Raw genomic sequence first — 13,148 nt, 5'->3', positions numbered from 1 at the left:
CCATGTGCATGACTCGGGAAGAGCTGCACTTTGTACCACCTTCAGGGGCCAAAATAATGCAGACTGATGCATGGTTACAGGCGCTGGACTTGCTCCAGGTGCAAACCCAGCACCAACAAATAGCCCAAGAGACTCCACCAAGCTCCAACAGGTGCAAACAAAGCAAAGCAGGGGACTTTTCCCTCCCATTGTCCACAGAAGCCACTAGTAACATTGAACATCCTGACGACTACCAGCAAGGGGAAAATCCAGGGGTTTCTGCTTATATCTTTAGGACCACAAATCAATGGCAAAACTGATGGGGAGAGGTGACACTCTACTCCAGAGGGCCACAATGTTGTGGGGCTGGAGGGCCCCAGCTGTCTCCATCGTTGCGGAGCTCTGAACCGGTGTCTGGGCACCCCAGTCACCTTGGTCACTGCAAAATGTTTCAGTCCAGACACAGCTCTGTGGCAGTTTTCCCTTCCAGCCTGGTGTGAGTGGGGCCCCGGGCAGGGGACAGGGCGTCTGTGTCCCATGGAGGAGGCAAACTTTAGGGATGAAGTGGATGGAGCCAGGGCAAAAGACAACAGCAGGGATGGCACTGCTGGCCAGGTGAGCACAGGAGAGAGGTTGGCACATAGCAAGAACAAAACAGAATCCAGCTTCAGTTTCACCTCTGAAATGTGGTTTGGGATCAAATCTGCAGAGAAGTAATCTTCTCAAGGGAGCAGAGCATGTCAGAGAGGAAAGGACTTCTCTTCCTACACACTTCAGCATATTTTAAAAGGCAACATAAGCTTGTGTTTAAGTCAGTTATATAAGTGTTGCTTTCCAGAAGATGAGTGGAGGAGTTACCTACACAAATGTTGACACAGGGAAAACAGCCACTGCCCTTTGCAAGAGAAAATATCCCTCTCCCCAGACAGCGAGGTGCAAGTTCAATAGCTGAACGTTTCATTTTGTTTCCAATGTGGCTTTGCAGCAGGTCAGCCATGGTACCTTTGCCATCAATAGAAGCTGTGTATGGAGCAGTATGGCATTACAATGAACCCATTGTAACCACTTATTTCCACTGAACAAGTAACTGCCAGCCCATATTTGAATAATGCTATTAGGAATGAGTGGTCATTGTTTACCTTGTAATTTATTGGAGGCAGGATTTCCAAAAAGGACTTTCAAATAGGCACCTAGTTCTTATGGACTTTTAATGACAATTTAATACCTAGTTTCATTGAGCACCTCTGAAAACCCAATGTGAAATGATTTAGCAGGAAGAGAAACACTCCTGAGCCTTAGGACAGGATTTGTCCATAGCAGTCTTTTAAAGAGAGGATGCAAGATCTGCACGAACTGAAAGACTAACCTGTGGCTTTGGCAATTTGTAGACCACAGTGAAGGATTTGGCTGGCATGATGAAGGAGGCAGCCTTTGTAACGGGCAGCGAGAGTGCTCCACCATGCAAGACCCTGCTCATCTGCTGCGCAGACGGTCTTGATCAGGACACCTTCAAAATTGTGAGATATTGAATAGAATTTAACAATAGAAGAAGTCAGTAGCATCCCAGGTTCTCAAGACAAAGGGAGCAAATAAACCCCAGGATTTAGCAGAGGGAGCAAAAAAGCAGGACAAGGCACTTCATCCTGTAGCCTTCTTCCATGTCTGAAAGTTTTTGCCTCATCACTATTTTCCGGTCATCAGGACCATCACACCTTTAGTTAAAAAAAAAAAAAAAAAAAAAAAAAAAAAAAAAAAACGCCACCAAACAAACCCACAAAAAAAAACCCCAACCCAAACAAACAAAACCAACATAATCACATTTCACATACATAGTTCAGTTTTTCAGAACAAGTACTGCTACATTATCATTTCATGTGATGCCACATGCTCCCTGGCTATGGTGGTTTGGTTCCTCTGCATCACTTGTACTGCAGGCACAGAGCTCCACCTGATACCATCCACCCCCACGGTGGGATATGACTTTCCTGTCCCTGGTGCATCATGGCATAAACACGCAGAGCCCCAGTCAAGGCCCAGTGCATGTAGCAGACCAAAAAAAACCCAACCCAAAATCAAACCCAAAACACACACACAAAAAAAAGGGAAAAAGGGAAAAAGGGAAAAAGGGAAAAAGGGAAAAAGGGAAAAAGGGAAAAAGGGAAAAAGGGAAAAAGGGAAAAAGGGAAAAAGGGAAAAAGGGAAAAAGGGAAAAAGGGAAAAAGGGAAAAAGGGAAAAAGGGAAAAAGGGAAAAAGGGAAAAAGGGAAAAAGGGAAAAAGGGAAAAAGGGAAAAAGGGAAAAAGGGAAAAAGGGAAAAAGGGAAAAAGGGAAAAAGGGAAAAAGGGAAAAAGGGAAAAAGGGAAAAAGGGAAAAAAAAGAAAAAAAAAAGAAAAAAGAAAAAAAAAAGAAAAGAAAAAAGAAAAGAAAAAAGAAAAGAAAAAAGAAAAAAAAAGAAAAGAAAAAAAAGAACCACTAAAAACCAAGGCATCCAGACACAGTGTTTGCTCCTACATCACATGCATGCAGATGCTTGCAACACATCCAAGGTTTGGCCACAGAAAGAGGCAGCGTGAGAAAAGCAGTAAAACAGTTTCCTTTTCCCCCTCCCTGCAGAACAGCAGCTGTTTTGTAGCCTGAAATTTATACCTCTCAGCCTACAACATTAAAAAGGAATTCCCAGTCTTGGAAATCCCTCAATTTCCTTTTCCTATCACCTTCAGCACTTTGCCCAGGGTGTCAGCAACCCTGGGACACGCAGGAGCGACTCCTGCAGAGTGATGGGAGGGCCTAACAGAGGTCCTGCTGAACACCCGTGTCAGCTTCCCCACTGTCGACACAGGAGACGCCAAAACATAACACTCCTTCAGGGCTTCCCAGCCAGCGATTTAACTAGTTTATTTAGTGAAAAGGAATGCTCAAGACCTGGATTTAAAATGCCGAACACCTATGCTAAAACCCTTTTTCTTTACAGTGCAAGGACCTTTTCAGACCCTTTAAGAAGTCGCTTAGGAAACTGCATTTACCGCAGCACCTCCCCACAGAATAAAAAAAAAAAAAAGAAGTACACGAAGAAAAGTTTGACCATAATCGAGGACCGCATGGATCTGTTTCTCCAACAGTACTGCAGAGCCTCGCAAGTCAAGCACTGGCAGAAGGGTCTCATCTTGCCCGGCACCGGTAGTACTGCACTGGTGGTGCTCCCAGCATGACAGGCTCCTGCCCCTGCTGCTCCCAGCAGGCATTTAGACACATACTTTGGCCCTGCATTTCCAGGCACTGGAAATCAGGTTGGGTATCTACAGGAGACTTGCATAGCTTGCTCTAACTGCCAAATACTCACAGATCTTGCAGGTAATTTTAGCAGAGGCCATGTGGTACCTAGTCCTGCCCAGCACAAGGCCAATTTCAATGTGCTGCCCATCAGCAACATCCCTTTGCAAGTAAAGGGGCTCGTAAGTAGCCACCTGAGTTAAAAAATAACCCTTCCCATGCTTAGGGAAGAGCAGTTCTTTCAAAGTTTATGAGCTTTGGGGAGGAAAAAAAGAAAGAAAGAAAAAAAAAAAGCTGTGCAAAATGTATGTCAGTGGTTATACTCACCAAGCCAGAACTAGGGAGCAAAATGAAGAAGTTGAAGTTTCTATTTACATGTACAATCCATCTCTTTCTTTTCCCAAGGATGTTGTGGCAATTTGTCTCCCTTTTCTCAGAGATGGATGGAAAGCAACTGCAGAACCTATATAAGTACATCAAAAACAACCAAATGGATAAGTTTCTGGTAAGCAAACAGGAAAGTTAATACCCCATAAGGTGTTTCTTGCTGTAGTAACTTTAAGGGGATAACTATACCATGCAGCTTACATTGATCGATCCATGTCAAAGGAGAAGCCTATTACCAAGAAGTCTGTTTACCTAAGGGACACAAATCCTGCAAATGTTGGCAGTTCTGACTATAACATGGGCACTGAGCTATCGCAGCCACCCATAGCTTTCCCTGGCTAGCTCTGGGAAGCTGAGCTGGTGTCCCCAGCACCGTGATTTACAATTTTTGGAGCTGTTTGCTGATCTCATGTTTCCAGTCACGCTTTACAGACCAAATCTGATCCATAGTTTTATCTGATGATATAAGAGTTAAACTCTGAAACAAGCACCTAGTTTAGGTAAAGGCTGTGTTTGCCAAAACAGAATTCTGTACCTGGGCACCAGCTATACAAAGGAAGTAAATAGTAACGAACTGTTTCCCAAGAACACCGACTCTGAAGGGTTAACCCATTTAAGCACACTTATAGCAACCATAAACATATCTCCTGAGCAAAGGCTGAGTACACCAGGAAGTTCAAAGGTCCACAAGAAACACATACTTTAAGAAGTTTATTAAAAAGATAATTAAAACAGATCTACAATTTAAAAAAAAAAATCAACTAGGAAATTGTTTTGAGTAAATTAGAAAATGGCAGCAGGCTAGACCTTGTCGGGTTACTGGGACACTGCTTGCTTCATGTTAAAAAGGGAGCTGTGGTCATTTGATAGCTGGCAGTGATAAAGCCATAAATAAGTTTGAGGCTGCAGGTAAACAGCTCTCTACTCCAGTTAGAGAGAAAGGGGAAAGCCAGCCGTGCAGTTTCTGCTTTTAGTTTATGGGGAAACAAAACCATCGATTTATTTTTAAGGCTCTAAAGAGATATTCCAACAATAAGGAAATCAAACCTATTGTAAAGAAAAAAGAACCCCCACACAAATTCCTGTTGCTAGTGTGAGACGCCCGTGATTAATTGGGAGACGTTAAAAAAGCAACTGGCAGCGCCAGGAGGCAGGCGGCAACAGGCGTTCCTGCTCCCTTAAATTTCTGAGCACTGCAGAGAGGGAAATTGAGCTCCATTTCCAGCACAGCCCTTCTCAGAGGCTCACGGAGCCCAGGACATGACCTCAGCTAAGGACAAGCTCTGCTCCTCCTGCAGGGCATGTGGCTGAGGGCAGCTCCCCATTGCTACCTCCAAACAAGTATTAAAAAGCAAATACCACACCCCTCACCCAGCCACCTTTCCATCCTTTTGCTCCCCTAAATAAAAATCACAACCAAACCAGACAATTCAACATCTTCCTTTCCAAGGAGAGGGAGGGGGAAATAAATAATAAAACAAAAAGCCAAAAACCAATCAGTGGGTGACAAGCATTAGTCACACTGCGTCGTGCGCTATTGGGATGCACCGGCGTGTGCTGAGGAGTGTGCACCAACCTGCAGCCAGCAAGAGCCTGCCAGCTAGGGCTGCACAGCGCTGGGGACAAGGCTACCTCCAAAAAGGCTGATAGAAGAAGCAACAAATTCTGCTGTTATGTAACTGTTGACAAATGCCTTTTGTTATGCAAGACAAGTGGGAGAAAAATAAGCATCTTTGCCCTTTGTGGGAAGGGAACAGCAGTCGGCTCCCTGCTAGAGCACAAACAACAGGCTGTGGATCCAGGGGGGACCGGCACGCTCAGTGCAACAGAAATAGATTATTTGCAAATGCCTTGTTATTTAGATGAGTGAGCATAAAATTACAGATTCAATATTTAATTAGTAAGTGATGGAGGTTGTCACCATGATAATTTGATAATTTTGTGAGTTTTGTTAAAGGAGAGAGGCTAATGAGCAGCCATCCACTAGCCTTGCTCATCAGTCATCTTAAAATTAGGGATCTAACTTCTCCCTCCCTCACACTTGGGCTTTTAGGCCTTTAAAAAAAAAAAATAATCAAAAAAAACCACCACCACACATCTGAATTTAAACACTGGTCCCAACCTTGTTTTTAGACTTAGTGAAAATACCAGACCAGACTCATTTCTTAGCTTAGAGCTAGAACAGAGCATCATTTCCCTTCACAATCTTCTGGCTCCTGTACACTACTGAAAGCTGTAGAAATCAGCCTGAGAGAGTAAAGAAATAAATCTTCTCAGCTCTCTGAGGCTCTGGAAAAGAGGTGTGGTGGTTTTTGGTTTTGTTTTTTAAAAAAAGCCAAACTGCATAACCAGTGGCAACATGAAAATTGTTTTTCTCCAGAATTGCCTAGAAGTGTGCACAGCATAGGTGCCGGCTCTCCATCCAGCTCCGTGGTACCATCCTACCACCCTTCGAATGCTCCACGCAAGGACCCATCGTCACCCGCAGCCATCCTCCCAGCGCAGAGTCCCATACAGCCACAGTGACATCCAGTGGCAGCGCACACCAGTCCACAGCACCCCCCCGCACCCCGGGGCGTGGGGCTGAGCAGCACCCGTGTCCCCTTACATATGCCTGAGCCACCAAACAGCACTGTCAGCTGCTACCTGTCTCCCTAAAATGCCTGAGAAATGACATTTCTCTCGCTAGCACGCTCAGTAGGGTTCTTGCTTTAAAACACGTATTTTAGGTGCTGGGGTAGACTGGGCTGGGTGAGTCAGGCTGCAGAAATAGCTGAGCTGGGCATCGGCGCAGGGGAAGAGAGAGAACACAGAAAACACAGCTTTGTAGAGGCCAGCAGGACTCGCTGCTGGGTGGGATTAGCCTCCGATCTCAACTGCAAGGAACAAATGCTTTGCAGGGTGAGGATTCAGGCAGACGGTACAGTCATTGCTCAGCTCACTGCTGCTGCCACCCAACAGGACCATGGTTAAGCAAGAGTTATTGCCCAAGCATGAGTCAACGTATGGTGTTTGCTCATATAAATATCTTTAAAAGTGTTTTGTTTTTTGTTTTTTGTTTTTTTTATATGCTGCCCTTCTGAAAACCAAGATTCAGTTCAAGAAGTTAAAGAAAAAAAAAAAAAGCAGCTTTACATCAGCTGGGGGCCTCAGCAGAGATACAAGAGCCATGCAGGAACACCTAGGTCAAAGAGACAGTCACCACCAACACACCTGCAAAGTCACCGCCCAGTGGGAAGAACAACAGATGAGAGGCACTCACATGGTCAGTGTCATACTGGCACCAAAGCAGGAAAAACATCTTCCTGCTCAAGTAGAGCCATCTACACATGGCCTTTTTGCAGGAGGATCAGCAGGTGAAGACATGATCAGTTGTGGAGCTAGAGGAGCTGGGCAGGTTGAACTGCTGTCTCAGATAAGAGACATGGGAGTAGGGAAAACAGCAGCAAAAGAAGCTACTATAGCATTAGGCAGCAATAAGGAAGACGACATCCCTTTGTTAGCCCACATCAGTTGGCATTAATTAGTGTGTCTTTACACAGCAATCTGGATGCTCAAAACATAGCTGTGGTTTGCCTTTGGGCCCTCCCTAGCAAAGCCACACACACTTGTTTTGTGGAGCAAAAATGCAGACTGACCTGTAGCAGGCATGTTTGCTAACCAGAGCTACTGGCAGCCTGTTTAATCCAGCCAGAACTTCGGCATACACAAACCCCAAAGGAGGAATGAGAAAGGGACATTAAAAGCAATTGCTGACAAGATCAGTTTTGCCACAAACAGGTGCCACAGTCTGCATGCAGAAGGAGGATTTGTCCCACGTAAGCCTATTTTCAAGCTGCTAAAATGCAATCACATGTCCTGTGGGAGTTCTCATGTACTCATAACCAACTTGCTTTTTATCTCATTTTCTCCCCAGTCTTTCTATTTACCTCTAAAAAAGTCCAATCTGGTATGTCACAGCTCTGAGGGAGCACTTCAAATCCAAATTGATAAACTAAAAGTCAAAAAACAAGAGCTAGCTAGACAGCGAGATCTGGGAGGCTGAGTAGGAGTCCCACACTAACCTGCCGGCTGCACGGCTCCAGGCAATCCTCCTCCGCTCGTCTGCTTCCCAGTAAGAACAGGGAAAATACAACCCAACCAATTCTTACGTAGATAAATGCACCAGAGACACAAAGGGCATGAAATACTAAAAATCAGTGCAATTGAAACATAACAAACATAGCAAGGATTTGGGATTGCTGGTTGCTTGAGAGCCTGGGTGGCAAGCCATGGTGTTACTATAGATTTCTGGTGACAATCTATTGGTGGGATTGAACCATATTCAGGATCCACCCAGTAAAGTTCATAGAGGACAGCTTGCGCACACCAGTATCAGCTCCTGTAGGAGATACAGCTTCCCAGAGGAGTTATGCCTTCTGTTTACTTTGTGGGGTTTTTTGGTTTTTAAGGTTCCCAGATGACTCCAGAGTCAATGGAAAGACAGAAATAATGTCATGCAGTATCATCACCTGAACAAAAAAGCAGGGAATAAAGACAGTCTCCATGGTTTCCTGAAACAAAAAAATACTGAAATACATGCAGCATCATAGCAACAAGCTTTGACCTAAACAAAATGAAAATGATCCTATTTTAAACCACGTGATCTTATTTATTATTATCCTAGAGCTTCCTAGCAGCTGTGCACCAGCATTGAGACCTGATTGCGGATGTGTAAGTATCAGACCTACCTTTACTACTTTGTTCTTTTTATATAAACTCATAGGGGAAGAACAGCGTTCCTAAGGAAGCAGGCAACTGCTCCTTTCCTTACTATGGCAGAAGGCCTCTTCTGACCAGAGCAGAATCTGCTCCCCATTCATTTTTATTAAAAATATAAACACAAACCCTCCGCATGTTGCAGTTGTACTGACCAGGGAGGAGAGAATGAAAGAAAAAGGGAAGAGACCAGCATACGGAAAACATTCTGGTAAAAAAAAAAAAAGTTGCATAACTTTTACACATAAACTTGCCATTTCTAACTGTTCTAGGCAAATAATGACCACGAGCCTGTACATACATCAGTGTTCTTGGGAGATGTAGCAGCTGCCATCCATTCATCCAGGTCGAGACAGCTGCAGCCCTGTTCAACTGCTGCTGCAGGAAGACACTCATCCAAGAGCTGATGCCTCAGGACAGGAGTAGTGAGAGCAGAAAACAGTAACAAAGCTGGCTGGTTTGGGCTTCAGGTTTGGCTAGATTTGATTTACGGTGGAATCCAGGTTTTAAGAAAACAACAGAAACAGCAATAACTTGGCATAAGAATCTTTTAGTTTAACCAGTAAAAAACAAACCAACCAACCCAAAGATCCATCCATCCTTCCTTCCTACGTGCTAAAAATCAGATGGTGGGTAGGGGGCTTAGGTATTATCTTCAGATCTGAACCCAAGCAAGACAAATCCCTCCTAGATCCCTTTGGAAGGGCAGATAACACAGTCCATTTTTAGAATCAAGACAACAGATTTCCTTTTTAAATGGTATCTTGGATCACATCCACAGACCTTGGCAAGAGACTAACGTCCCTGGCTGCGCTGCCCATGGAGGCACCACTGCCAAGTGTACACAGAAAACTGTTTGGGAGAGGTTGTGAAGGAGGATGCCATGTGCTGCCTTCACCGGGCAGCAGATTTGTCTTCTCACGTTGGGTTTCATTGTGCGTAAGAGTGGACACTTGTGTGGTACAGACCTGGTTCAGTAGCAGAATATGAGGAATTTTCTTAGAATAACAGAATATTTCTTTCAGCTTAAGGTTTTTAAACTTTCTCCATAGCACATATTCTATAAAGCAAATGTAGTAGCACATGTAGCTGCATCAGAAAAATACTGTATGCCCTCAAAATGTCACACTTATGTAAGACAGAACTGAGCAAGATTAAAGCCTGCTTGACTTGGATTATTTTACAATTTTTCCAGTAGGACCTGAGGTGACTTAGAAGTGACAGGAAAGCTCTCAAGGAAAATTGAGCTCTGCCAGAAATAACCTCACGATTTCCCGACCAGATGACATTGGGCAAAGAGAAAAGATTTCACCTCCAAAGGTCCCTGCTCTGAACATACAAGGAGAAAATGTTTGGTGTAAACTACAGGATGCATCAGTACCACTCATGCAGTATTACAAGGGTTGCTTTTTCCTGCTGTTTAATTTTGGAAGCCGACGGGCAGTGGTGCTACCAAAGCAGACTTGCTCAGCTGCAAGGCTTGTAGCCCTCAATGCACATTTCCTAACTCGGGCTGTTTGCTCTTTTCCATTTAAATGGAGCATGAGGGAATTCATGGAAGTGTTGCACAACCTTGGCTTTGGCTCTTAAGGAAACAAAGATTTTAATGTATTTTGTAAAGTGTCCATGCGTAGTGTAGAACCAAAGAAAAAAAAAAGGCACAAGACCTTACCATTTCCCCCTTGCAAACCATAGCCTGAAGAGATGCAAGCAGAAGCTGCTGTTGGCAGTTAAGTTCAGGACAGTAAAGCACATGTTTTGTGCCATAGGAAGCAGAAACACTGTTCAGTGGGAAACAGAAGATGTCAGGAATAAGCAGAACCTGTGCTGCCCACAGCCCCACAGCAGTGACGTCTCATGGCAGCTGGTCACCCCAGGACAAGACATCCTAGGACAGGAGCCGTCCCTGCCAGAGACACACTAGACATTCCGCCAGCCACAAAGAGCTCCCCATGCTTCAGAAAGTCCAAGGGACCATTTCTCTTAATGCTTAAAAAAACCAAACAACAACAAAACAACCTAAACCACCCACAAACAAACCAGCCTCCCCCCAGCAGCTTGCCTCAGGCCAGTTTTATGGGAATGGTGGTTACATTTTGCAAGCATGAGGAAGACTGCGATGATCCTTGCTGATGTCAGGGTATTGGACTTTGCTCAGACTAACCAGGGGAAGAAAGTAATTACTGGGAAGCAGCTTTTACCCAGCTCGATTTGCCAACTCCCCATAAATCAGCAGTACAGCCTCATACCTCTGTTTTCAACACCTGGTTACCTTTACCTGGGCAAGAACAGTTTTTGGATTGCTGCTGTGAATTCTTCCTTCATACCAGCTGAAAGGAACAGACTTTTTACTGAGCCTCCTCTGTTGTTGGTTTGTGCTTGGCAGTTTGGCTTCAGCGCTCCCCAAATGTCAACGTTTCCCTCGGGAAAAGGGAAAGAATTGAGAAAGTTGCCCGAACATGCAGATGTCCGGGGACTTACATCTTTCATCCATCTACATTTGCATGGATACAATGTATTGGGCAGGACCACAAAGGGCACTGCCACAGCCCTGAGGATTTCAGCCTCACCACCCCTGGAGTCATCCTCATTTTACAAGAGGTGGACCTGGAGCAGAGAACTTACCCGGGTTCCTCAGGGTGCAGTGCCTTTGAATTGCATTTGCTTCCCTAGCAGCTGGATGAGCGTTTGAAGGCATTTTTGCCTTTGAAAATTGAAATTGCAGACCTGTGAAATGAGGAAAGACCTCTGCCTGACACACTCAAATGACTCAGAACCTGATGGTTTAAAAAAAAATATAAAAGCTCCTCTTAGAAATGCTGATTTCCAACCCATCCTGGGCTCAGGCAGCCACACGAGACTCTTGCGCTGTGACTGCTGACTTGTATGAGACACTTTGTGTTCCCGTGGCTACTTTAGGGCAGGGGAAGACCAACACGCAGGGAAGGATCCGCATCTGCCAACTAATGAGGGCTCCCACCCTCCCATGGTTTACGCTTCGCAGGTACCCAAGAGGCTCAGTCAGTTGCTGCAGCAGCTCACAACCACCATTTCCAATTTGCCCATAAACACTGGTATTTTCACTTTGTACCCACAAGAGCATCCGAGTATTAAGGATTACAGCAAGTGCACAGATGAAGGTGAAGCAATGGGCACATAGAGTGTATCAAAGGTAAGAGTCTTCAGAAGTGCCGTTAAGAACCAGAAACAACTTCATCATGTCACACTCTTTCTCCTGGAAATGGTCTCAGACTGCCCCATCCCAGAGAAACGTGGAGGCTTGGGAGAGGTTTCCCTGGATCTGGACATCACAAGACACAAGAGCCACAACCCCCACACCCCCCAGAAGTCTCAGTGCGGACCTACTCTATAGACCAGAGGGAACTAGACCGGACCCGTCTGCTCCTGAGCGCAGGGCACAGACACCCGCCTGTTCCTTCTCCCGAGGCCTTGCGGTGTGGCTGGGATACAGCCCCCTCCCAAGCACTTGTAGCTGGAGACTGGAGGTAGCCACATGGCTCTTCACCAGCACTGAGCTTGTAGGGAAATTTCCAGATAAACAGCCAAATTGCCAACAAGTGAAGAGGGGAAAAAACCAGAAACAAAGCGAGCCCTGGCACCCCTCCCCATGCAAATGCTCTTATGAGAGTACACGCCTGGGAACTGGGTCTGGTCCACGGAACAGCCAGAACCACCTCCTCCTTGCAGCTCAAGACACTTCATCTTAAAACTGGTGGTGGGTTCACAATGCTGCCGAGCACAACTTCCTCCCTCAGCCAGGGCAGAACATTCTTTCCCCCTGGGTGTGTGCAGAGCTGGTTCTGGTTTTGCTTTTAAAAACAACCTTATTACAGTCAACTACCAACAGCCAAAGGTATTCTCGCACACAGACACTACCACACTGACATGGTGCAGCTGGAATTCCTGAACTATAAATACCACTTCATCTATGTTGGGAGTGCATCATCTAAAGAGTCTCATTTAAATAAATAGCATAAAAAAGCCTAAAGCCATCAAAACCCACAGCCCAGTTTCATTAAGTGCTTCTGCTTTTTAATTTAACTGCTGCAGTACCAGAAGATCCTAGGTGATAAAGCAACCACATTCACAACTCAATAGAGTATTAAACACAAGATGAAGGGGCCAGCCAAAATGAAAGCACCCCCAAAGCTGTATGACCAGCCATTTATGGAAACCAAATCATCTTGCCCAAGGAAAATTAGTTAGCCAGGTACAGCTTCCTCCAGCAATAATGGCAGTAATGGCATCAGAAGTTGTCCAACCAATATTTATTCTGAAGTTAACTGGATAAACCAAACACTTGCAGACTGACTGCACGACCTGCTCTCCTTACGGTTTATTAATTAAACCGACAGCAATACAGACTGCCCTCACACTCCGGGGGGCGCGCTGCAGTGAGTAGTGAAGAGGTGCAAGCTGACAGCACAGGGGACTAATCCACCCCAAGGTGTGCCGTTCTCCCCTACCAGGAGCCAGCCTGGACACACATCAGAATTAAGGTAATGTGGGCAAAATAGCTCAGAGGAAATGATGAACACAGACCAGACCCACTGCAAGCCCCAGAAGCTACGTTCAGCTCGACTCAACCTCTAGCCTTGCTCTAACATACTGTTAACAAGTAGATACAGCCAAACACCCGCTTTTATACATGTTACAATAAGGTGGGGGCAAGGGGGGGCCAGTGGGGAGCCAGAGGGCACGTAATTTGTTGAGAGCAAAGTTTTAACTGAATTC

General features: G+C 45.3%; 1 protein-coding gene across 1 annotated transcript; it reads left to right on the top strand.

Moving 5' to 3' along the window:
- Positions 1-516: 516 nt before the first annotated feature.
- Positions 517-7,158, top strand: C1H17orf64 (chromosome 1 C17orf64 homolog). Its single transcript, XM_040586858.1, is given in 7 exon segments — positions 517-594; positions 1,368-1,496; positions 2,950-3,027; positions 3,029-3,144; positions 3,654-3,754; positions 6,700-6,779; positions 6,781-7,158. Coding segments are annotated over 7 exon segments (960 nt in total).
- Positions 7,159-13,148: the final 5,990 nt, after the last annotated feature.

The sequence above is a fragment of the Falco naumanni genome, chromosome 1 (genome assembly GCF_017639655.2).
Source record: "Falco naumanni isolate bFalNau1 chromosome 1, bFalNau1.pat, whole genome shotgun sequence".
NCBI lineage: Eukaryota > Metazoa > Chordata > Aves > Falconiformes > Falconidae > Falco > Falco naumanni.
This window is presented reverse-complemented; position numbering and strand designations above follow the sequence as displayed.